This window comes from Ciconia boyciana, chromosome 1 (genome assembly GCF_034638445.1).
Source record: "Ciconia boyciana chromosome 1, ASM3463844v1, whole genome shotgun sequence".
NCBI classification, from domain to species: domain Eukaryota; kingdom Metazoa; phylum Chordata; class Aves; order Ciconiiformes; family Ciconiidae; genus Ciconia; species Ciconia boyciana.
In genome coordinates, this window is record NC_132934.1 from 41124841 (window position 1) to 41152217 (window position 27377).

Consider the following 27377-nt stretch of genomic DNA (forward strand, 5'->3'; position numbering starts at 1 on the left):
AACATACTGTTACATCAAGCAGGCAATATATCTGCTTGTTTGCTTTCCACTCCTTTTCTCACTTTGAGTGTATACCTCCTTTTAGAAAAGTAGAATCAGGATCTACTCAATGTTCATATTTTTCTACTTTTAACAGAAAACAAAAGTTAAATCCTTCCATGCCACAGCTGCGTAGAACAGAGTAGAAGAAAACTTCAGCGTGTTGGGGGAGGCATGGGGGAAGGAGAGGCAATAGACTTTCATTGCGTTGTTCCGGACGTGCAGGAAGAAAGACAAGATGCAAGGGATGTGGTTTATTTTGGCTGCAGCTTTATTAACTCAACTCCTCTGGGAACTACCATCAATAACTTGTACAGTACAGGTCGTCATTCTTTCCATAATCATTCCCACCTGCTGGAGAGCTGCAGTTGGCCTCCCTTCTCCCATCACTCCTCCCCTCTCCCCCCCCGCCACCTCCACAGCTGGTCACCAGCTCACTACTGACCACCACATCCCCTAAAAAAGGGTAAAGGGGCTGGAGGAGGCAATTGTCTCCTCGCTGTTACAGACTTTAGCAACTCCTACTCCCCCTCAGCTTCTTACCTTTCTCTAAGTCCTCCTCCAGTTCCAGTTTACCAGGCATTCAGATCTTCATGGAACAAATACTCGTATTGCACATCTGCCTTATGGAGGAGACAGGAATTAGCTCAGCTGAGCTTCTCCACCCCTCTGCCCTGTTTCCCAGAGAGGTAACAGTTCCCATTTGCTGCTAAGCATAAAGCTGTTGTCAAACTCTGTGTATACAGACTCAGCAAAGTGCCTCAAATAGAAATAAATGCCATTTATCCAGAATGCTGATTATCATGACATTTAAGATTGCTGTAACAATGTTTACTTAGATCAGTATTTGAAAATACCATTTTAAATAGGAAAGGAAGTGGTTTTTTACACTGGTCAGAGAAAGTGAGAAGCAGAGAACAATCTAATTTCCATGGTTTTTACATATGCATCAGATGATCTGTTGACCTCACATTCTCAACTTTGTTCTTTAGCTCTAAGAATGGGCATGACACCAGCAAAGAGAGAGAACCGAGGGCTTGGAATGAGAAGGACAATGTGTTTCACAAGAGCCAAGACTGTACACCAATGGGATGCACCCATTGACTATCTGGACGCACAATCAATCCCTTGGGTTGCTCACACATGAAGTTTATATGAAATGTGTGTCTGCACATATACCTGCTCCCCACCTTCCCTGCCAGGAAGATGGGCCCTACGTATGCAAATCACATGTGGAAGAACAAAGGATGAACAAATGCAGCACAAATTACACTCCCATCAAAAGTCTGTCCTTTAAGAAAATAGCAAATACACAATCAAAAGCATGCACGGAAAAGGTTTTCTGATATAATGCCAGCCATTTATCAGGTAAAAAGCACAAAAGTGTCTATGGAAAATTCCATCTGGTATTCCAACGGTATGACCACTGCATCTTAAAAAGCAATCAGTCTATTTTTATACTTCTGTTCCTCTAAGAATTTTTGTTTGTTTTGGCAATGTATCTACCTTTTCTATGAATTATCAGTGAATGTTGGAAAGGCTTTCTAGGATCTTCAGTGCAACAAATGTGTTTGGAAATACTTATATTTCTTAAGCCATTAAAATGCAGTTGTATGCAGTAGCTATGCTATTATTGCCATGTCATTTTAATTATCTCCCTTCTACAAACAACAGCTAATGCAGACCCACTGACCCTTCCCCCTTCTGAACTGATTCTCTTTTCTCCTCTCTTATTGCTTCAGTAACCAATTTAAAATAATTAAAAGCTATATCCATTGTAGATGCAGCGTAAGACCAGAAATGGGTCTGTTCCCATTGACTTCAGAGAAAATGGGTCATCGGTATGCATGATGATGGCTCCAGGAATACAAAATTAGGAGGACTTTGCATTTCTGTTTTAGTATTTATTTATTTTTTCACACTCAATTAATAAGTAGTCAACTGCGTAAAGGAAAAACGCGTATATCAAAATGGAACACATTTTCATCTGGCTTTTATATTTTCTAAATGAATTCCCTTGAAAATAAAGTATATAATTGAAACAGAAATTATATATTTATTGCTCATAAAAATCTATCATGCACAAGATGTTGAATGTTGAACTACTTAGAGAAATTTACTCCTTTGCATTTTTCACAAGAAGTTCCATTATGGGAAATGATGGATCTTTTCTGGAATCAGGGACATTTGTCTCCATTCCCGAATGCAGAAGAATGGAAATAAGGTATTCTATCATTTTGCTGCCCTTGGTCCAGGTCCCTTCAATTTTTTTCTAATGTTTTGGAAACATACAGACATGAAAACCAATGTCTGCCTGGCCCAGCAGGAGATAGTAAAATACTTCACAAACACCAGATGGGATTTTAACAATGTTTGTAAAATATAAAATGCTTGAAGCGTTCTCTGCAAACCTAAAACTGAACATGTTTCATCTCATTATAAGCCTTTTTTTCACCTAGTGAATTCCTCTACATTTTCTGTTAGAAGACTGACACTAACAGACCTGTGATGTTTAAAAGGAAACCCAAAAATCAACCTCTTTGGAAACTAATATTGATACATATGATGAAATACTTGTGTGATGTCACCAGTGTAAATCCTATGTAATCACTATAATGTGACTGCATGGTCTCAATGCTGGGAAAAAAACATAATATTTTTTGTTTCATTCTTCTATTAAATAACTAAGGCATTTGTGGATTTTAAGATATTGTATTATGTTTGTGTTTCTAACCATCAGATAACACTTTAAAAGTAAAAAAGCAGACTGCCTATCCATCATCACATTGAAAGAAATAATGATGAGTCCCTACTCCTCCAGGATTAGGAATGCTGCTGAATGGAAAATTTTAAGAAATCTACTTTTGCCACAAGATACAAAATGATTTAAACTGAAATTGTTTGGGGGAGATGAGCCAGCTGCACTGAATTTCTTATAAAAAAAGGGAAACATTTCAAAAGTATTGAGAAGAGTTATTTAGATGATTTTCCAACTAATTTTCTGTTTGATCGGTTTTCCTTTCAAAGCTTTGATCTCAAAATGTAAGGCAGTAATAGCTGAAATACTACACCTTAAAAATTGAATTATATATTTAGAAACAATCAAAAAGAACAATTCATGTCAAAGCAATAGTTAAGTTCACAACCATTCTGAAATTTAAACATATTGCCCTGACAAGGCATGGACAGAATCATAAAAATCTTTAAAGTTTTTCCAGGAAGGAAAATAATTTTAAACTGTATGAAACAATGAATTTAGTTTACATGCAATATAATATAATTCTCTAGAAGGAAACCCTGTCTATATACAACCATCCTTGTAGCCTATTTGTTCTCTTAAATCCAAACACGATTTGAATTAACTGAATATTTTAAAGTATATTGTACAGAAGTATTCTTATTTCCCTTACTAAACACTTCTGCTTATAGGGTACCTGCACTTTCCCAAACAAAGGATACACAACTCTCATATAAGTTGATAATTCTCTGCCTCCATCAGACAAAGCAGTTATTCCAAGGCTAGATCTGTAGCCAGCATTAATAGGCATAGGTGTGTGCTTTCCTGATCCAGGAGCCCTGGTCTCCCTGACCTGGTAAACTGCAAAGCCAAACTTTATGGTTTCCTTTTGACAGCAGTCTCTTGCGTTCCCAGCAGCACAGCAATCTGGGTTTAATAAAAGGACTTTCTTCTCGACACGCACTGCAGTTGGAGCTGCCGCACTCTCAGGGAAGTGACAGCCAGCGACTCCAGAGAGCCTGGAGTTCCTCCTTCTCGCTTCCTAGCTGAAGACTGTGGTGCAAATGGGACAGTAGCACTGGCATTGCTCTAGAAGGCGAGCGGTCAGGGCCTGACCACTGAGTGCAAATACGAGGTTGGCTTCAGATGGGGGAGGCATTCCAAACTCCTGCAACCCAGCAGAACTCAGGTGGGAGAGGAGGACCCTCTTACCCACCCTGGGGGCACTTCTGCATGGGCCTGGGGGCAACTTCAAGGGCAATCAGGGTCACACTGAAGGAATTTTGGGCAGCACCAGCTGTAGGTAATGATGGAAAATAGCTTTTTTGGCTGCTTCTTCAGGAATTAGGTATCTCATTTCAATGCAGTTTCAGCAATCTTCAACTTCAGCTTAGGGAGCTAAGTGGTGGTAATGCAAAATAGCTTAGTTTAGAAAGATTTAATTCCAGAAATGCCTATTGCCATCTGAAGGTACTTAGTAGAGTGCAGCAGTCTACATATTTTTGCATCAGGTTTACCAGATTCTCTCAGTTGTGATTTATATTTATCATTTAATTTTAAAGAGGTGTCAAAGGAATTGTGGCCCCTTAGAATATGCCCCTTTTAGTTGTGACTCTTGGATGACTTTGTGCGCAAAAGTGCAGGGTGTCGATTGAAGTAAAGCCACAAATGAGTTATGCATGGTCATCCCTAAATCAGAAGAGTATTAAGTGCCTTTAAGTTTCCCTATCCCTTTGCATTGTAGGCCAGATTTTCATAAGGTGAAGCCTGATAGCCATATATTTTATGAGCCTAACTTTTGCACCAGCAAGTGCCGCAATTGCATCCTCAAACATAGCTTTATTTCGAGAAAACAGACAGATATTTGGGCGACTGAGGGACCAGTGAGGTCTTACTGAATTCAGTGTGAACCTTTCCACCAACTTCAGTGGGACTTATGTTAACAGTAGAATCATAGTTTTATTAAGAAAGGAATGATTTCTGTAGATAGTTGCATAAAACAAACAGCAAAAGGATGGAGTCAGATATGTCATGACTTCTGGCTTGCTTTGTGAAAATCCCACACTTGAAGGTCATCCAAGAAAGAATGATTTCAGGAGAGCCAGTGCTGGTATAATCTTTTTGTTATGCTTTTTGTAAAGTTGCTTGTTCTATTAATTTAGTAGCAGATATTACTATAGCTACTGAAATGTTATGAATTATTAATTGCTGATTTTTATTCTCTTCTCCTGTGGTGCATTATTGCACTTCCTGAGGGTTTTATGTGAAGTGCAGTTTGTGCTTTTTAGTTAAATATTTTTAAAACAGTAACACTGTCAGGATAAAGAAAAACCAAAATAAATTCTATTCATGAAAATTTTATTTTGGTTAAGTAATGTATATGCATCACCTACACATTTGGCTGCATCCATTTACAGACAAAATCTGCCTTCATAGAAATTTATGTGCAGAAACAAGGGACAAACTTTAAAAGCTGGAACACTTCAATAGAGATCTTTTTACAAGGGTCCTATAATTTGAGTTACTCAGTTCCACATGTGGCACCCCCTTGAAACCTACAGCAATTGTGAGTGTACAGTCACAGAAGAATTGGGTCCTATATATTCCTTAGTGAGAAAGATATAAACAGTCAGTGTCCTAAGGGAATTCACAGAATAAAAACTATCTCACTATGCAGTTGTGTACTCCTCTGTAAAACTGTGGTCTTTCAGTATTTTTATTTCCCACTGACATAATAGATTTTGTATCAATTTTATTCAGTTTACAAGTTAAAATATGCTTGTGCTTTGTAAATGCCAACCCTCCAAACTAGGCCTGAAATGTAAAAGTCAAGATAGGTTTTCTCAAGTTTATACTCATCAGCATCACCAGTAAAAGATGCTCTGCAGCTGGAGCTCCATTAGAATTAGAAATGCACCATTAGAAATGCTATTGTGCAAGACTGACAATAAACCAAATCACTCTCACTAAATTTGTTAGCTCTCCAGAAAGAGAAAAGCAGCTAAAACATACTGGCAAGGGCTATGCCACCTTTGGAAGAGCTGTAAGCACCATGTGCTCCAGCTCCTCTCTGCCTGCTGCTCACACGTGACTGTTGAAGGACAGGCTGCAGGCTGCTTACTAAGGCCTGCCTGATGGTGCATCAGTTTGTATTTGGGCCTGCACTGGCTGGCTTTCTGTTTGATATTATGCTTCAGGGTTCCTTAGCATGTGCTTGAGTGCCTTCGTGAACCCTGAAGGAGCCCATAACTATAGACCATGAGTCCTGTGGCCCTCTGGGTTACATGAGAACTACTGTCCAGGGACTACACTCATCCCTAGAGAGAGCACAGTAAGCTGGCAAAGCTCAGCACACAGTGGAAGCAAACAATAGGAGGGAAAATGTATCATTTTTAGTGGGCACTTTCACTTTATTCACAGTAATTGTCCTCAGAGTTGCCTACAAGGTGAGGAGTAGTCTCTGAATTTCAGTGGGAAATGGGAAGCTGTATCTCCCTTTGCCTCCTTTGAAAATGGCTATCTGTATGTTAGTTTTGATGCTGCAAGAAAAAAAAGTCAGGTTGAGAGAAATTTTTTTTCCAATTTATTTTTGGCTGTAGAACAAAACTGTCAATTATTTGTCCTAGTGTGTGTGTGTCCAGGTGCTGCTTTTCAAGTAACACATCCTACCCAAGCTCCACATTATGGCTCCATCCATGTTTAGTGCCTTCAACTGCACTAGTTCTCATTCCTGTCTTCCCTTTCTCATCCAAGAGAGACTCTATGAGGCTGAATGAGTCCTGAATTATATTGCTTTCGATGGACTCAAATGTTAACTGCCCTTTCTTCGTTTCAAAATTTACATCTGGAAACAATAATATAGCCACTTTTCCTATAAGTAACTTTATCCATGCTACTTACAACTTAAAAAACATTTTCTTTGTATTTCTATTTAAATAATTTTACAAAGAGATCACTCAGATGCTGGCTGATTCTCCTTGGCTTGGCTAAAGGGTGCAGTGCACCCTTTCAACCTCCAAATATGATCTTTCTGTCTCTTCTGAAAAAAAAAAAGTTTCCCTTTGAAGTTACTGAGGCAAGCCAGTGGTGTTGGTTCACCCGCCTGCTTCCATAAAACCTATTATTCATAAATTGGAACACCTAATTGATGACTGTAAAGGTGCAAGCTACAGGCTGGGATTTAGTACATTTCAGCAAACATTCTCCCATGTTATTATTACAGCAGGCAACCATAATGTGCAGAAGAAATTATTTTAAAAGAATTTATGCTTCTAAAGCAGATACACCTAATATAAAATGAAGTTAGAAAAAAAAATAGATTTCATATAATATACAGTGTATTTTAATGAACAGTGCATGCTTCTCCCAGGATTTTTTAGGCAGCATATGGAAGACTTTTCTTCTCTTGCATTTTGTGATAGGATCATATAGGCTAAAACTCAGATAGAACTGAAAGTAGGGTAATTGTATTCATATTTTTACATCACTTCTTGAAAATCCAGGCATTCATATCAACAGCATAATCTGTTCTCCAGTACATTGTAAATGTGCTAGAAAATAAAAAGCCTAATAAATCTAATGGCTAAAGCCTTGCCCCTTTTCTGGTTTCAGAAAGCAATTTCTATTTAGCAATGGTCTTGATTCTTCAAGTATATCTGTGCTGTACAGTACTATCTAATGCAGCCACTTGGCTAATCACACAACTTGAGCTAGCTCAGCTTTGCATTTGTCCTGAAAGATGTATCCGCTTTCTCAAAGCCAGCTCAGGTATATCAGTATAGATATACAGAGGCATGTAAACACCCCTGTTCTGTGTCATCATATAGCCCTCGTGAGTCAAAATTTCCACTGACTTAAATTAAAATTAGCAAAATAGAGTATGAACTGAAAGATTGGCTCCAACAGCTATAGACTTAAGATAACTGTGGAACAGAATGAGTCCCTGAACTTACATGTGGCTACATGTGAGCTGACCCTTCTACTGTTCATAACTACATCCTAGCTCAATTAATAGAAATTTTTTTTGTGGCAGAAAAGCCAAGTCTTGAAACCTCACCCCTCAAATCCCAATATTGTCCACCATATGTCTCAAAGCCAGGTATAAAGGACAGAGAAGTTCCTAATGTGAAGATGCTTTCCAAGCAGGTTTTTTGCTCCATTAATTTGCCTGCATAGAGTGGTAAATGGTGTCTACTGACAGTGCACTAATGGGTTGAATGCAAGTGAACTGTGCATAGCTATCTAATAAATGCTATTTATATGGGGTGCTTCTAAAGGAATCACATAAAAGCAGTGAGTTCTAAAAATTTTCAGGTTATTAAATCTATATATGTATCATACAAAGTCTAACTATATCTGCATTCTGGTGTCCTGGCAACGTCTGCATGACTGCTGAAACACTGAAGACGCAGATGGTTCACAAACCTGAAGGAATATTGTCCTATTTCTGTGTATGACTACTATCACACCCATTTAAGTATCAAAAGGATGAAAAAGTTACAGATGTGTTATTATAACTAAAACTATTTTAAGTAAATGTACATCATGCTACAAAGCAAATCTAAGAGCAATTGTGACAGGTGTTACAACAGCATCTGGAAAGAATGGCAATATCAGCTACACACCTTCCTTCGCCCTTCTGATAGGTTCAATTAGGGGCACACGCCAGTACTACCATTAATCCCTTGGACTACATTGTAGGTTCTGCATTTTCAGCAAGTATCACTGAACAAAACAACCTGTAAAACACACACTGGCTTCAAAGCCAGTTTTGCCAATGACATTTTCAATGCCAGTTCCTCCTGGTAAAATAGAGGTGTGACTTGTAAAAAGAATCACATGAGGCTTCCCCAGGTTATCTCTGTAGCTTCTGATTATGATATTTTTCTATTTCCTGAAAGACTGTCTAGTAAATCAAGGTTATTTTGACCGGGGAGGACTAACTGGGGATACAGTGTCCTCATCAGGACTATCGTCATAGAACCACCAGGGCATTTTTTAACCTTCCTCCTCGTATCTACTTTGTAGCTGGGTTCATCACTGCTAACATGTGACCGATTTGGTCACCCTGTTTCTTAAAAATTTCAGACTGCTCCTTCAGAATTGCCCTTTGTATATTGCGCTGTAGGAATTCCATTAAAAAAAAGCCCATCTTGAAATATGTCTCATAATAATTCTGGTATCACGTTTGTGAAGGCAGTTTTCCAGAAGATTACTAGAAAAAGCAGTTTTTTGACAGCTACCTTTAACTGAAATCACAACACAGGCCCAAACAAACCTTTCACCTGACACGTTCATGGCAGGATGATGGGACTCTGTTGTGGCAAGTTGATCTCACCACTTTTTCACATATAATTCATACTCATCAGATAAAAAACAAACTCCATATCCATCCATGGCCTAAAGAACTGAGAAAATCACACTGGACACTGGAGTGACAGAAGGGAAGGAAGTATTCACGAAGGCTAAGTTAGTCTTCAAAGACCAGACTTGCTAGGCTACTAGGAGATAAGCTGTACAAGAATGCCTAGATTATGGCTTCTACTCTGAACCATCTTCTAAAGAAGCCTCTCTCTCTTGTGAATATTGTACGTTTCCCTGCTTTCCCCTGGCAATGTAAACTTCTCTTTCATATAACCTACGTACTGCTGTTCAGTACTTTGGGGAAGGTTGAAGAATTCACATTCATCCACCCTCTCTCCCATACAGTGAATGGTTGTGTCAAGCAGCTCTGCGGTAACTGTTGGTCACAACACAGAGAGAGTGTTAAAAACATTCCCTTACTTTCATATAGCCTGTGCAGCCTTCTCTCATTGTACAGGCATGTCAGAGACTATCACCTGAGCCCTCAGTCTAAGAGTGTTCAGGATTTCTTTTGAAATGAGCTGTATGTGGTTTTCCACAGCTTTATTAATAGCTATGAGTTGGTACAGGGGACATGCAGCCATTTTCCTTAATGCCCGAGGAGCTCCCTAATCTGCAGCCTTGTACTCTTGCATTTGTATGACACCCCTCCTCTTGCAAAGGCGTGCTGGTATGCAAAGGGTGAAAGTGCAGAAAGTGGATGCAGGCCTCTCTCTTTACAGGTAAAATGCCATTTTCTACCTTGGAATATAAAAGGCCTTTCAAGATGAACACAGCGTTAAAGGTTATATTATACCAACTCTTTTTCATAAGTTTAAGCTTTCTCTCACATTCAGGACAGAAACATAGAACAATGCATGCTGGAAGGACTTAGAGAGGTTATCTGGTTCAACCTCCAGCTCAAGGACCAACTTCAGATCAGGTTGCTCAAGGCCTTATCCAGTTGAGATGTGAAAAGGAATCAAAGGATCTTGAAATAAATCATGCCCCAGAGTCTGGGGATGGCTAAAAAGAAGTGAGAGATGGAATATTAGTTTTCTGTTGAGTTTTATACAGGACCTAGGACTGGTTAGACTGCATCCTCACTTCTCCACTCCCCCCGTCTCTTTTAGTACCTGAAATCACAGAAAGTAAAAACTTGGTTCTGCCTAGTATTTTCTTTTCTGGTCTGTCTGATGCTCTTTCATCATAAAACTATTATTACTTCAGAGTGTCTGGGCATTTCAAATGCAAGTTTTTATACTGCTGTTGTATTTTAAAGGCTAGATCAAATCTATTTTAATAGCCACTTGATTCAACTTTTGCCTCAAAGTGTAATTGTTTAAAATCACCTGCAACTCGCGGCTTCTCAATTCTATTGTCTGGACGCCTGCTGCCTGTGCTGGAGAAGGGCTCAGAGCAGCCCCAGCAGCCAGCAGAGGGAGCCCACGCTTTTAGCGTGCTCTTGGCTTCCTGAAATCGGTGCGCAACGGAAAGAGGCAACATCAAGCGTACAGCTTCCGTACAGGTAAACTCAAGTGTTGATAAGAGATGGTAGCCAAGTTCCTTTTTAGTTCAAGCAGAAGTATCTGTCTCTTGGGTGTGCGTGCTTTTGGCAAAACAATAAATAAAATCCACACCTTCTAGTAATAAGCAGTAAAAAAATTATTTGGTGTGAACACACAAATGCATGGGAATGCATTCAACTTCTTCACAGATCAACTTGTAGATACAGTTGGAATCTTTTAATTAACCCTTGGCCTCATATGCCTTTTTGTCTGTCACTGCTTTTTCAAATGTCAAAATAATGTCTTCATCTACTGCTTCATCTTCTTCAGTTCAACCACAGCTTTAGAGTCCAGCCTTGCAAACAAATATATGCCCTTACTTTGTCCATATGAAGAGTCCCAAAGAAGTTGTGCAATGTACAAGAAATACATTTATAATATGTACCTGTGACTTTTCCAAGGAGTGGTTTGTCCTTTTAACGTCTTACTGAAATCTAATTGTTTGGGTTGCTTGGGGTTTTTTTTCAAATAGCTCTGTTACAACACATGTTAATTACTCTTTGTGTGAAAGCATTAATAAAAGGTACCATATTTTTCATGTGTAATGGGTATGTTTTTACAGAAATTTCTCTAAACAGTAGCAATTCACCTGAACACAATTCTAAACTTGTTAGGTTTTACTCTGGCGAGGTACTGGGATAGGAAGAACAGCCTTGTATGCTACATGCAGTGGAACTACCACAAAAGCCTCTATTATTTGGACAGACTACAGTAAATAATAAGCTGTATTTGAGAAACATCTATGTACCTGATAACACATTTTCTTTGTATCTATCAACCCACAGCAATAGTAAGAGATGAAAAAACTTAGTCTCACCAGATTACTCCGAATTTCTACACCTCAAAATAATTTAATGATAAAATTAACTTAATGTTTAATTTAATGCTGTCTCTCAGATACATTTTCTCAAGAAATATAAAGTAAGAGTTCTTACTGCATGGAAAAAGCTTCTCTTAAAAAATGCAGTGGGAAAAGCTTTGCTCATATTCTACTGGACAACTGTAAAACTGGAGGAAATTCTAAACATTAAAGCTCCAAAGTAAAATATACCATAAATAATCTTCTTTGACCACCACAGTAAATCTGAATTTAGGATTTCAAAACAGCTTACTTAGTCTAACTTTTCAAACTGTTTTTAAGTTGTTCTCAATTTGTAATCAAGTTGTGCAAAGTTAGGACAGCAAAAACTACTAGTGTCTCAAAATTAGCAGTTACATTTTGAAAATGTAAATAAATAGAAATACTGCATTCTGAAGATTTCTGGGCACCAATGAAGATTACTAAAGAGTAGTGTCTGATTTCACTCAAATTCACCTGTAAATAATATGCTCCTGCCCTAAAAAAGTTGAATACAATGCTAATGTATACACACATACATATACATAACATAATGCATAATCTGACAATTTATCCTAAAACTTTGACATTGTATGGAAGGGGCAGATTTTGCTCTTTGTTACAAATGGGTCAAGCTGCAAGTTGTTGAGAGGACAGAAGTCTGAAGCAAAATAAGAGGACAGCTGAATTCTGCATGGCCACCCATGAGCAACACAGCATCCCCTATGAAGTCTTCTTCTCTCCCCAAATAATGTCAATTGTGTTAAGTTCCCATGTTCAAAGAAATACTCCCTAAAATCATCAGCCAACAAACCTGACACTTGTGACTTCTTTCCATAATAACATTTTCTAAAATTCTGCATTAATGATTATTATTCTTAATATTAAGTCCATTAAGTGTGTATTTGTTCTGCAGCTGAAGATGTGTTCCCTGAAAAGGAAAACCTATAATGGAAATGAAAGTGAAAAAGTACAAATACATTGCTTTTGACTTGGTGCTTTTGATATCCATTCCAAGTGATCAAACTTAAAGTAATTATTTTTCAATACAGTGCATTGCTTTCTCCTTTTGTCGTTTTCTTTCTCTTTGTATATTTTAAATTCCATCTGTTTTTACCATAGTTCACAGAAATATTTCAGAGCAAAATTAAGCTTGACCAAATGCTGCTTTCTATATCACTGCTGCTTCTGACAGATTCCAAGTGGTATTAGACCAAAATTATTAGTACTGATTTACTTTCAACCTTCTGTTTCACATATCTCAGGGGCTCATATATTGACCCAAATGCAGACCAAAAAATGTACATGAACAGAATATACTAAGCCTGGGCTTTTCATATTAGTTCTTGTTTGCCAAAGTTTCCTCTTTCCTGCATATAACTTCTCAGGGCTCTGCTCTGCTGTAGCAGCAACTCTAATCATAGTCAATGCAAAGACATTTTTGCATAGCAACTTTGATTTAACTATCCACAAATACATAAAATAATTAATATAGGTGCTTTGAACCACCTTCAGGCAGAATCTATTACTCTTAATCAGCTTCAGAGAGATGCCTGGGAGATTAAATTTGGGTGGTATGAACACTCTCTCCTCATCTCCTACTGTCTCCATTAATTACTCAAGAAAAGTAGCCAAACCCTCAGAGGCTTGAGTTATTAACAGAAATAAATATATTGGCTTCCGTGAAACTGTACTAATTTTGTATTGCTGAGAATCTTGTCTTTTCAGCTACTACAACAAAATGAACCTTATTCTGGATTTACAAGACTTTAACAGATCTGAACCAGGTCTATAAACTATAAATTTGAACTTCTTTCAGACACTCTTTTAAAAAAGAAGTCCTGCAGCAACCATGGGTTTGGAAATTTCAGTGCTAATGCCAGCAATTGGAGGGATATTCAATCCATCCAGCATGGGCAACTGTATTAGCCTTGTAAGAGGCTCTAAGGTTCCCTGTGTGATCTCAAGGGACAGAGATAAGCGCTCTCTCAGCTTGAAGGCGGGGCGAGGAAGTGCCTTCTGCAGGTATCTCTTTGTCTTCAGTGATGACAGATGAAGCTAAACGATGCAACACCCTGCTCCCCACTTTTGTAAAGATGTTATGTGTCATGGGTCTATGCTGACACTCTGTTAAGGTGGGATTTATAAATATAAAACTCTTTCAAGTAAGTTGCTTGCCTCAAAGGCAAACACATCCCAAAATAAACGTGCCTGCCCTAAAGTCAGCTAACCAGCCTTGCCAAGGAACAGAAGAGCAACCCAATGCATGTTATAAACATGTTAGTGTTACATAAGGCCCTGATTCTGACATTCAATCCAGAAAGATATCTCTGTATCTTTCAAAAACACTTAACACAAATGGATAGCATTTCACAGAGTATTAACACTATCAGGGGCAGTGTTTGTAGAAGAAAGGGCATAGAAACTTCAGAGTGGAGTATTTCAACTGTCTGAGTTTATTGCAGGTACCAAGACTTCTTGCCTCTTTCTCTTGCAAGTTTTCTGTGGGGCACCTTCCCTCCTCTTCTCTGTAAAGACCTTCCTGTCATTCCCCTGCTCTAAACCTCCTATTAGTTCTGAGTGTTCCCATTCCGTTTTTTCAAATACAAGGGCTCCTCCAACTCACCCACTCTCATCTTCCTATAAACATCTGTGCTGCAATCATTCTTCCTCCCTTTGCTCCATGCTCCTCTGTCTTCAGCTCCTTGCCAGCTGTAGGCACACAATCCCACTTTTCCTTCCTGCTGGTTGCCCTGTCCAAATTCTCGGCCAGTTCCCTTCCTCCACCTACAGCTGGGGCCCTGCATGATTGCCAGCCATGCAGAAGAAACAGCATTTCTTGTACATCCATGTAAGCATTCTACATGACCTGTGACACTGGCAGGCTCTGGTGAGGCTTTGTGCATGTGTTGAAGGTCACAGACCTATATTTTGCTCCTTCCCTCCCTTTGTGTCATTTTGCATTACTGCAGATGGGACTGCATCAACTTAAAAATCCTGCCAGTTTATCACCGTGGTACAAAGTGAGGATGAAGCACGTGAGCCACAGAAACATGGACACTTCAACATCTGTTCTGATTAAGTATGTACTAAAAAGCTTTGTTGATTAATTTTGCACTGGGCTATATGCAAATAGTTTTCAAAAACTTATTGAAAAATGAAGTCCTATAAGGCATTTCCTGTTTGATTTTTCCACAGTCCTAGTCAAGAATAGGAAAAGCACTGCTATCAAGATGATAGAGATGTTTGAAATCTTTTGGTCTTACTCAGTAATGAAAAATTCTTGACTTCCCTCTCTGCAAAGAAATCTGCTTTTTCTGTGCTTACACCTCAGAAGCCAAATACACAGAGGCAGAAATAAAAATACAGATCGCTCCCCGCTTCTAGAGAGGAATTTACAGGAAAACAAGGTATTACACTGCATCTAAAGCCTTCTGACAATTTGTCACAATTAGCTGCTTCTTTCTTAGATACATTTCTTCCTTTTGCATGGCAGCTGATCCCAAAATGACTAAAACTATTACAACCACTACAAAAAAGAAAAAAAAGAAAAAACCCCATTATTGTGACTTCCTTCAAACAACTACAAAACAATGTAATCACTCATTATACAGTATCGTGCAAATACACTTCCAAAACCACAGGAACCCCAGGGTGTTTGCCACACAGACACAGCAAGAGGGGGAAGGATGAAAGAATTGGACAGAATTTCTATATGAGCTGCTAAATGAAGAAATGACTCTATGCATGCACATGGTATGTATCAACTCTTGTCTTTTACCCAGAGAAGAATGCAGATCACCACAGCACGTAGAGGACACAGAAATACATCATGCATCTCCACATGCACACATATTCAAAGGTTTTATGTTTTACAAGTGTTAAGGAAAAAAAACCCTGCAACCCTCTATGAACTGGAATTAACTTCCTCACAGATGTGGCGGTATTGACTTTCCATGGGAGTGCTGAACTTTTGTTGCATTAAGTGAACAATATTTTGGAGACCTTCCTCAAAGTCCCACTGACAAGCACCACAGAATGCAGCACTCTTACAACTGTGCTATAATGCACAGTAATGCATTTTTAAATGATTGACTCTGACACCTGCCATTATATGGAACAAGTAGCTATTGATTACTTTTGGGGGGTGGGAAAGTAGAGTCCCAAGACTGTGCAATTCAAGAAACGGTCAAAGGGATTCATCCATCACAACATATCCTTCCAAAATTCACATCCTTCTTTCAGTCCCTTCTGAGAAACATTTGAGCCCACTTGCCATTTGGGTTCAAACCTACTATGTGTTTTTCTGTGCATGTAAAAACAGGACAAATCAGTTCAGAGATCTGTTGCAATGATTTACTGACTATCAGAAAGCACAGTTAAGACCACAATATAAACACCTGACTAGAGGAAGGCTACAGCTGATTTGACCTGCCTTGCTGCCATGCTCCTGTGTGGCACAGTTCTTAAGAAAAGAAACTGTATCGTAGCTGTTGATATGGTTCTCTAGGGCTACAAGTGAGACAAGCTTTGAATGGGCAGTTAGATATAGCTTGAGAAAAAAGACTGATGAGCCAAAAAGAGAGCTCTTGTCTGTTTTCAAATATTAGTTGTTCTGATAAAAGGTACTACTCCTCATCTAATGCCTTACCATTCTTCATGTACCTTTAGACATAGCTTACATGTTCTCCTCTTTCTTCTTTTGGCTTTACGTGAGACATACAAGGATAAGGTAACAGACCGGTAAATGTTAGAGTTAAAAAGCATAATTTAAAGTACAGTTTAAAGCATTGTTTAAAGCATGTAGTTCCTATATTGGTGAAATATCCACTTAATGCTTTTGCAGCCTGGCTGTAATTCCCTAAATGATACCACATCCACCTCAACTCAAAATAATAGAAGGTTCTCTTCATATAGCTTATTTCCACGTCTTCACTCTAACACATGGATTTTATTTCCTAAACAGAGAATTACTGTAATGATCGGCTTTCATTCCCTCCAAACAAACATTCAGTAAATCTGCATCCTATGTATTTACATTTTTTCCTTGTTTCTTTTCCCAAATGCCTAGCTATTAAAATGTGCCTGGGTAATCCTGACTTTTCCACTAATGTTGCAAGCTTTCCTATCAGATATTTTCAGACTAAAAATAATGTTCATGTCAGCATTTGCTTCAAAATTATATGGATAAGTCAACTGTCACTGTATGAATTGTAACAGTAATAATATTACTGTTTTTCTATTTTTGTCCCTTCTTCCCATCAGCAACTTGACTATTGAAGAATATTTCAGGTGAACCCAAGTAAATCTTACCTGTCAAATGTTTCATCTTGGTCCTACCATCACACTAACTACAGAACTGTTGAGGGAAGAGTGCAGCTAGGTGGCAGTGTGCCAAACAAAAGAATCAATATAAAAAGACGATTTCTAAAGATGCATGACATAGCATGCCTTAAATAGCATGAAAACCTGAACAAAAACAAGTTGATGTCACATAATCCATAATATTATTGTGACTGACACGCTGTAGCCACGTGGTAAATTGAGCCAGGGTAATTAAAACTCCTGTATTTCTTTCTGGTTCCAGGAGTGACTCTGCCCTAAGCATCCTACATTTCAGGTACCAGCATTTATCCCTATGTAAAACAGAAATGGTGCTATCTGCCTTGGTCTGAAGAACATTGCATGGCTTAATAAAGTGATGTAAATACATGTGTTAGCTTAAGATCCTCAGTGAAACATGACAGATACGTGACGCAAATGAATGTGAACGTAGACCAATAGGTAAGTATGGAATCAAATGAACACAGTATATAAATAGCCTTCTGCTGCATGTATAAAAACACTATATAGTGATAAATCTTACAAGACATGCACCATTCTCCAGGGCTAGTCAGAATAAAAGGACAAATCAGGTGTCCTGCAAAGAGGAAAGGATCCTTCTGCACAGACCACTGGGCAGTTGCAGTACTGCTCTACAGTAGCACAGCCTAAGGGCTAGCAGAGCTTCATACTTGCCTAATGAACCCTTTCAATGTAATGACTTCAACACATCCAAGGAAATTTCTTCTCCCAATGGGCAGAAAAAGAAATCCCACCCTGCACAAGAGCTTTATTTTTTTCCGCAGCCTAACCGCACGGTTGTACTGCCTTCTAGGAATTTACCCTTCATCCATAGACAGGAAAGGGAAAAACAAGCTACATTCAACTGTAAACTACCTTGTCCTTTGCTGCTGTGCTTTTTACTTTGGCACTGTATTGGACTTGCCTTAATATTTAAGCACTAGCTGCTACCTTTGGTAGTGCAGGATGTGTTAACATTTCTGCTTTAAACTCCACTTTGGCTGGGACAACTGATCATTTCAGGATTAAGCATAAATTTCCATTGTTAAATGCTTTAGCCACACTCTTTTTTAAAATCAGTTCATCCAGTTTAAGCTTACAAAACAGAAATAGCAGTGATATTTGGATACCTGATTTTCTTTTTACAGTCCTATATTTTAAAATCAGATTTCACATAAAGTCTAAAATATGTCATGCTGTAAGTAACGATCTGAATGACGCATGTTAAATATATCTCTGCCGTGTATTCTTGACATATGAATTGGTATGCTTTTTGTGTGCTAACAATATGTAACACAACATATCATTTTGTTTATTCATACGTAACATTCCATAAAGATATCTTTTACACTGAAAAAACCTTAGGCTGGAGTGTCGTCACATTATATATCACATTCAGAAGACAGGTTTTTTTGCCTGAGTATCAGAAGGACAGGAAGACATTCAAGACAGCACTCTGCTGAGATCCCTAAGGGGTTTGTTTACTACCTTGATGAAAGTCGAGGACCACTGATGGCTGTACTATGGGTGTCACTCCAAGTGACCAGGACATTATGCTGAGATGTCAGAACCCGCAGGAAACCTTACAGTCCCAATGGCTTTTTGGAACAGTAACAGCACCTCCCAGAGACTTTACCAAACTGACAGATGTTTTTCCTTTTCTCTTTATGGAGAACCAGAGACCTATGAGAAACATGAAAAGGAAATAACTGTACAGCCTAATTTAAATGTACAAAGGTAGGAATTATCCATATCCATTCCTATCAAATCTTCTTTTAATCTTCAAGCTACTCTTCTTTCAAAAATCTTTAAGTAAAATTGAATAGAAGTACATTAAATATTTCAGAGAAAGTCATTAGCTGAACAAATGTATTCATGCAAAATAAACAACATTCAAAGGAGGATTTTTACAGTTAAACCCTCACTATTCATTAATCTATGTCTGTCTAACTTCAGATATCTTGCGCAAGCCGATAAATCCTCAACAGAAAATGAACAAACAGTATACACTTTGCTTTCCAGAACAAACAAAATATGTGTGCAATAGCCTCAGGTTATATAAATACTATTTCACTACAGTTATGAAAAATATTTACTTATTTGTTAACTACAATTATTCTGATGTCTTTTGGCAGTGCACATTAAGGACTCTAATATCATGCAGTACAGATGCCTAATAGAAACTATTTCACCCTAGAAAAAAGTAAAGTATTCACAATTTATCAAACCATTAGCAAGTACCTATTCAGCACAGCACAAAACTTCTTACAAACCATGAAATTCAGTGACGAAAGTATTGCTGCTTTGCAGTGATATTAGGCATGGGTAAGAAACAGTCAGAGGTTTTGGGGGAACAGGTCTCCTGGGCCGATATCATGGTACATAATGAAAACTCTGCTTCCTGCAGAATTTTTCTCCTCAGGCATTTCTTCCGGACAATCTAGGCTTTCAACCATTGTTTTTATTAGCTTAGGATAAGGTGATGCTTGGGGAAAAGCTTCCCAGCAGCACCATAGGCCTAGATTTACAAAACATTCTGGCCTGTCTAACTAGCCAGACAGCAGATTCCTTTTTTATTATTTTAAATAAAGCACTTGAGCTCCAGTACAAGATCCTTCTGCAGCTCAGATTATATCAAATGATGGTCCAGAGGTGGGAATAGGGATTATAAACTGGGTAGAATATAAAAGCATGTGTTTCGCCAGCCTTTTCATTAGGCTCTCATTTCAGACTTAATTGTAGATTCAAAGACAGTGTAGCAGAAAACCTTTAACTAATGCTCTCCAATGCATACCGAGTAGCCTGACCAGCAATTTAGTCACTAGTCTAAACAGGAATTGGGCTGGGACTGGGTTATTAAACTGGTAGCTAGTCTCAATTCTGGAGCTTGTGGTCAACTTTGCACTGAAAACTGATTTGGAGAAAAAAAAAGGTTAAAAAACAATTGCTATCATCACCTTTCCCTCACCAATGGCTTTGGCATACTCAGTCACAGACGAGTAGCACCAAGGCCACTTTCTGCACAACCTCAGGAGAGGAAACCTCTGGCAAGAAGCTGGGTGAGGGACAGCTCAAGAGCTTCCAACGGCAGCCTCGCTGCAAAGTCAGTTTCCTTTGGCAGCCGGTCTCCTTTAGAAAACTGCTGCCTGTTGGCAAGCCTGCAATGTAACCGAGTGGGAGCGAGGGAATCGAGTGGGTCCCCATCTCTGAACAGGGCCATCGCTCCGTCTGCAGTTGGGACCGCTCACCGACGAGCGGCTTTCCTGACCGTCACTAAGACCTGGGTTAGGCTTCCCTTCCAGCCCAAAGCAGCACCCAAGCCTTTCTCCCGCCACCCCAGAGACCCCCCCGCTGACCTCGCTGCCTCAGGACCATATCCCCGCCTCCCCAACCGCCCCCCCCCTCCGCGCCAACCGACGCTCTGATTTCAAACGTATTTGGGGTGGAGGGGGGGGAGAAGGTTCTGCCGCGCGACACCGCTGCACGCGCTGCCCAACCGCCCGTCCCGCCGCCTTCCAGAAACGTCCACCGCGCGCGCCCCTGCCGCGAGGGGAGATCACCGCCCTGAGGGGAGATCACCGCCCTGAGGAGAGATCACCGCCCTGAGGCGAGCCCCGAGGCGCGGCGGCCGCGGGCCCGCCGGGCGGGCGGGGAGGCGGGAGGCGGGAGGGGTTCCCCCCCGCCTCCCCGCCCGTACGGCGGCGCGGGCAGGGCCCGCCGCGCTCGGCGGGCAAGGCTGGGGCGGCGTCAGCGGGCGCGCGGTGCCGGCTCCAGGGCTTTAAAGCAGCGTGTAAGCTGAGATGCTACCACAGACAGCGGCGCGGCGGCGGCGGCCGCAGCAGCTCCCCGAGCCCAGACGGGCGCCCGCCTTTCGCCCCCGCCGTGCCGCGGGGCATGAGAGCGGCCGCCCCGCGGCTCTAGGTACCCCCCGGGCCCCATGGCGAAGTCCCGCTCTGCCCGCGCCCTCCTCCTTCTCCTCCTCTTCTGCCTGCCGGGGCTGCGGCGGGGGGCGCGGGGCGCCGGGCAGCGCCCGCGGGGCTGCCCGGCGCCGTGCCGCTGCGAGCAGGAGGGCATGCTCGTCCGCGCCGACTGCTCCGACCTGGGGCTCACGGCCGTGCCCGCCAACCTCAGCGTCTTCACCTCCTACCTGTAAGTGTGGGCAGCCCGCGCTGGCGGGCCGGGGAGCGGGCACCGGCGGCTGCCCCCGCGGCGGCAGCGGCGGGGCGGCCCCGCGGGAGGGCCCGGGCCGGCCCCCGGTGGTGACAGGAGGCGCGCGGGGTCGGTGCGTTGCCGCGCCGCTGCCTATAGAAAACACCCGACTTCAAATAAGTTTCTAATCGCTTTTTAATCAGCGGGCGGGTTGTAAAGCGTTTATAGGTATCTCGCTATCTCGGTGCTCGGTCCGGCGCCTGGAGGATCGCTGTGTGATGTGCCGTTTAGAGGGTAATTAAAAGCGATTGCAGCAGCAGAAACTCGATTAGATCTGCAGGGACGTTATCTTCACCTTTGCTTCCCGGGACAGGGCTTTGAACTGCGGTTGCTGCGGATTTAATCTTTAACAGATCTCCCCTCGGGTTGAGGAAAGGCAATAAATAAACCGAGCTCCCATGAGGCGGGCAGCGCTCGGAGACCGGTGCGGTGCCCGGGCGGCCCCGCACTGCTGCCGCGGCGGGCGTGTGCCTGTGCCCAGAGCCGGGCCCGGCCCGGCGCAGCCGACCCCGCCGGAGCCCTCTCTCTGCCTGAGAGTACCCGCCTCACGGGGCATCCCCGCCGGGCCGGGCTGTGGTGCTTGGAATCTCCTCTGCATCTCGGGCGCGCCGAATTACAGCGTGTAGGGACAGGGACGGCGAGAACGGAGAAACTTTGTATTAACAAAAAACCACCCAAAACCGTGGGGAAACTTTTTCTTTGTTTCCTTCTTTTTGGCAGAAGGGTCATCGGTTAGCCTCTCTTGCTTTTGTGTGTTGGAAGTGTTGGTGCACTAAAAGTGTTGTTTTAGTGCCCTCCTTACTGATTTCATACAGTTCTTCGTGGTTGCATGGCCAGTAGCTTGTTAATTTAATACTTATCCTCCATATCCAGCATACAGTATGTCAGTTTCTGAAGGTGTTTGTCCATCTGTACATTTTGACATGCTGTTGACATGCTTGCTACTATGGTTACTGTAAAGATGCTTTCACAGTATTGTGTGTCTGGGGCACTAAAGTGATAATTCTGAACTCACTTCTCTGTTAATACCATACTTCAAAGGACATAAAACATATGTTGCATCTGAGAAATTAGATGAAACTAAACTAGAAATGGCCTAAGAGAAGTATAAACATGACAACATAGGCAAGGTAGAAATGAAGTGCAACCAATAAAATCTAAGTACTAAGTATATGTGAGGAGAAAGCTTAGTTTAGTGAAAATAGCATTGGTTTAGAAAGAGGATGTGCAGCTGAAAGACTTTTCTAAATATTACACATCTAAATACTGTTCCAAAATTTATCTTAATGAGATCAGGTTTAGCTTATTTTATCATAAACTTTTCAAAGTCAAAGCTATTAGTAGTGTTAAGAGGCAGGAGTCAGCATTACTGAATGACCATTTACAGTAGAGCAGAACTTTGGCTATACATAATAAAGATACAATCTTTAAGACACATACAAAGTCTGCCACTGGTTTCAAAAGTAGCAGGTCAGGACTGTGGGTATACGCAAGACACAATGTTTTCTGGTGCTTGGAAAGTCATAAGCAGAAAGATAGATGAAGGTATAAAGGCATACTTAAGCTGTACATATCCTATGTCAAGTAGATGCCCTAAATTCATGGTTGCTTGGAGGAATGCTAGAACTGGAAAAACTTTAGAGAACCCACTTTTTGACTGTTTTATGAAGAAAGAGAACAGAAATATGCATGATAATATCAAAATACCACTGCTGTGATCTTCTGCTGTTGAAAAGATATATACCCCCAGTAATCTGCTTCTTGGTAGGATTGTGATCTGGTCCGCACTTTTGTTTTCAAATCTTCTTGTCCTTCAGCAGGGGAATGTCTTTCTCCAGTCAGGAATTCCGTGCTGTTCAGTAGCATACTGAAGTAAAAAAAACCTCCTGTGGGACAGGCAGACTTTTAAATGACCAAGGCTGCATACAGGCAGTATAACAGTATAAAAGACTGGTTCATACCCATAGGCAGCTACACTTACCCTTTTCCAAATTTACCAGGCAGTTATCCTTGGACTGATTAAATATTGCCTAATTATGAAGAGTTGTAGCTCCTGCCTGCCTTCCGTAAAGAACTGTCAAGTCTCATTTTCTGTAGATGGCTAAGCAATGGCAAATTTTAAAACATGCCTGCTTGTTTTAGAGATGTTTGCCTCCCTGACCTTGGTAGTGGACAAACAGATGCTCCTTGATCCCCCCCCCCCCCCCCCCCGAAAAACAGAAATGTCTTTTTGTGCTGTGACAATTTTTACTTCAGATCAAAGCAGGAGATTAAAACCGTGTACTCACATTAACTCTTTCCAGCAAAAAAAACCATCTTCTCTAGTCGATTCTGTTCTTGCACAGTAGACATATCTGTCCAAAAACGGTCTGTGGTACTACCTTGTGTTAAGTTTGGGCTTTTAAATTTTTTTTTCTAAATTTCTGTCATTTTTATCTTATCTGGACACTCACATAGGAAAAAAAAAGCTAATGTTTTCTTGGCATGCACTGGAAATTGTGTGAAAAGTTGAAATGCCGAGGCCATTAAGGTTTGTTTTATGTTGGGACAAATATGTACAGAGCATGGTATATTATGGTGACAGAATTTTGCATGTTTTTTATGATGGTGCTCTTTTCAGCAGAGCTAAATGTAGTCTACAGATGGACCTGCTACACATTTCTCCATTCTCAGTTATAATCCCAGGCAGCAATTCTTGCTTCCCATCAAAAATCTTTTTATTTATGATTATGTGTCTGCTGCCATGAACTGTTAGACTTCTTAAGAGCAGACAAGGAGAATCCAGGAGTTTCTTTCCATTCCTTTTTCTTCATTTACTTTTAGGCTAAATCATGTACTCCATGTATTTAATGCAATTCCTATTGACATAAATGTGAATTCCATGTGCTGATGAAGGGCAGCACTGAGTCTCTGTTTCAAATTAAGAACATGTCACTTTCCTATCAGTACACAGTAAAAAGAAGAAGCCAGGTTCTACAGGTCTTTTGCACATGGGACCCTCATTAATTCTCAAACCAAGCCTGTGAGTTAGTGAAATATTATTACCATTTACTGTGATGTGGAAAACTGAGGCAAAGAAGGGCTTGCTCAAAGTTAGACGTAAAGTTTATGACAAAGCCAGTAATTAAAGCCAGAATGCCTTATCCTAACTCCATTCTTCAACCACAGGCTCACCCTACTTCTCCTAAATAATTAGTCATTAAAAATAGTGTAAAATCTGGCAACTCCTGTTCTAAACAGAATTCTTTATCTAAAAAGAATATTTAGTATTACGAGTATATATATTAAAAAAACTGTTTTCGTATCTCACGTGATGACAATATAGAAGATAGCTTTATAAGATTTTGAGGGTCTCTGTTATGTGCCTGGACAGCACAGAAAAGTAAATTTATTATAAATGCCAGGGCTGTCTAACAGTTCAGGTACTGTATTCTTTGTGATCAAAACCTCTCAATTATAAACTTAGTGGAATATTTTAAGCAGATTAGTAAGTCAAATATTTTCATAATGTTACCATCTTAGATTGACATAGACATGCATGCATACATGTATAAATATTGCAGCATATGGTATGTTACCTTTTACATTATAGTTTACTTAATGAGTTATTTTGGGATACGTGTTATTTGCATTAAAAAATTTTAATTTTGAGTACATTGTAAATATGCATAGTAACATTTAGGAAAATCTGATTCATAGAATTTTTAATTCTTCATAGAAATAATTGATTATGAAAAAAATATTTTTCAAAACTATGATAACGTTGATAGTACTACAGTAAAGATACTATGAAGAAGAAATCAGTGCATATTATAAGGTTCCTAACATATTAATCTTCAAATAAATTTTGGCCTTCTGCTTCATTCATTGTCATAATACTGTATTTTATGATAAATATTCCTGTAGAGCACAGTCAAAACTCTACAGGGTATCTGAAAGTATCTAAGACTACTAAACAACAAAAAAAATGACAAAGAATTTGGGAGAAAGAAAAATATTTACCTTTTGAAGGTTAAAAAGTACATTCGCAGAAATTAACTACACTTCTGAAATACGAAAGATAGTTGTTTCTGTGTGAGGAATACCCAAAAACATTAAGACCAACCCTTTGGGGTAAATTGCACTATTTTAGTTGTTCTGATCTCACAGTGCAAACTCAAGTCTCATCTGCATCTTCATCTAAGGTATCTTGGGAATGACAATAGTTTTTCAAAGAGATCAAACAGCAAGGTATCTTCTTATGAAGAAGTAAGCTTTCCAAAGTCTCTTACAACTTCCAGATCCCTTGACAAGATTTAGGTGTTAGGTAGGTAGTAAAATGTCTGCGTTCTCTTACAAAGTACTTCTTTACATAGATACAAACTTTATAAACCATTTTTGTGCCTTTCTAGTTGAAATAAATTAAATGATTGCCATGTGGTTTCAATTAATAATCTGAGTCTTGTCCCAGTTGAGGATGAAGGTGAATCCAGGTGCTGGATTTAGAATTTAGTGTTAAATCCCTCTTTTGAAAAGAAAACAGAGCATTTCCTCTCTACTCATGGCAATAGTAGGTATGCAAAGGTAAAATATGCACATAGATAAATTAGAGGTACATAAAAACTGAAGAAGTAACAAACTATTTAAAGTTCATGTTTGCTAATTTTCAAGGGATTTGCTTTAAATTTCAAAACATCATGTGTCAAAGTTAGTTTCTTTGTGAAAAATGTGGACTAAAATGTATTTAAGAAGAGAATGTCACTCTTCCCACTTGAGAATACAGTGCTAAAAATAACTCTTTACACTGCTTCCTAAAGAGCCTTGTGCTGCTCAGAAGGGGGAAAAAAGGCACTCACACACTACCTCTCTCCTTTGTAGCATTTGCTCTGTGGAAATGCTGCATAAATTGACAGGGAAAAGGAAGCTGTCTTTAAGCTTGTAGAATATAAAGAGCTGGCAGAGTGAAGGCACCTTCAATTTGGTTTGGTATCTGAAGTGCATAGGACAATTGGCTGGGCAGAGGGAGCCTGACTCCAGCTGAGAACGCGTGCACTGGGCTGACCTTCCCAGTCAGCATGCCAGCAGAGATTAGACTTTCCTCAAGCACCTCTTGTTAACCCAGTCTTTTCTCCGATGTCATTTGTCTTTCAAATGCTTAAAATGCTACCAATTTTGCAGCTGTCCAGGTCGCTTTCTTTTATTCTGTTTGTTGGCCAAGATAATATTTCATCTGCACGCACTGCTTTCTTAATTCTCTGTTGGTTATTTAAATGGTCTTGATTAATACAATATATAGTATTTATTTTCCCTGACTTCCTTCCTTGAACTGTCCAGCAGATCTCGTTCTTTTCCCAGTAAAAATGATGGTAAATAAGGTGTGGTTCCTTTGGCTCCAAGTAAACTGACTAAGGGCAGAACATGATGTGGTGTTTTTGACATACCAAAACAGCTTTAGACTTCTCTTCTTAGAAGAAAATACCCTAACATATTTAAAAAGAATGAGATGTGATCAAAGCATGCTTACTCCTCAGAGATTTAGCAATTCATGTGGCAAATCCTCATGCTACATGCTCTGTACTGTTTGGCGAGAAGACCTGAGAAACTTCTACACAATTTTACTGATCAGATGTGAGAAATTTAATGCCTGGAGAATTATAAAAGTAGTTGGGGAGGGGTAGAGCTTGAAATGATGTTACCGTTAATTGTTGAAGGAGTGCTACCCTCTTCTCTCTCTTGGAATTGAGGTTTAAGTGAAAAATGCACAAAACTAAGAAAATGAATAGCTTCTACTATATGACAGTAACTCATGCTACCCCTGTTTTTAGTCCTGTCATGCTTTAACCTGGTAGGCAGCTAAACACCATGCAGCCATTTGCTCACTCCCCCTCAGTGGGACGAGGGAGACAATCGGAAAAAAGATAAAACTCGTGGGTTGAGATAAAGACAATTTAATAGGACAGAAAAGGGAGGGAAAATAATGATAAAAGAATATACAAAACAAGTGATGCACCATGCAGTTGCTCACCACCTGCTGACTGATGCCTAGCAGGTTCCCAAGCAACAGCCGTGCCGCCCCAGCCAACTACCCCCAGTTTTTTTGTTCAGCATGATGTCATATGGTGGGCAATATCCCTTTGGCCATCTTGGGTCAGGTGTCCTGGCTGTGCCGCCTCCCAGCTTCTTGTGCACCTCCAGCCTCCTTGCTGGCAGGGCAGTTTGAGAAGCTGAAAAGTCCTTGACTTAGTGTAAGCACTGCTCAGCAACAACTAAAACATCAGTGTGTTATCACCATTATTCTCATGCTAAATCCAACACACAGCAC

General features: G+C 40.2%; 1 protein-coding gene across 1 annotated transcript in view; it reads left to right on the forward strand.

Moving 5' to 3' along the window:
- Positions 1-20804: 20804 nt before the first annotated feature.
- Positions 20805-27377, forward strand: part of LGR5 (leucine rich repeat containing G protein-coupled receptor 5) — a 96947-nt gene continuing 90374 nt past the window's right edge. Inside the window, exon 1 of the mRNA XM_072879504.1 lies at positions 20805-21016. Within this exon, the coding sequence (XP_072735605.1) occupies positions 20805-21016 (212 nt within the window). The remainder of the gene's footprint in view (positions 21017-27377) is intronic.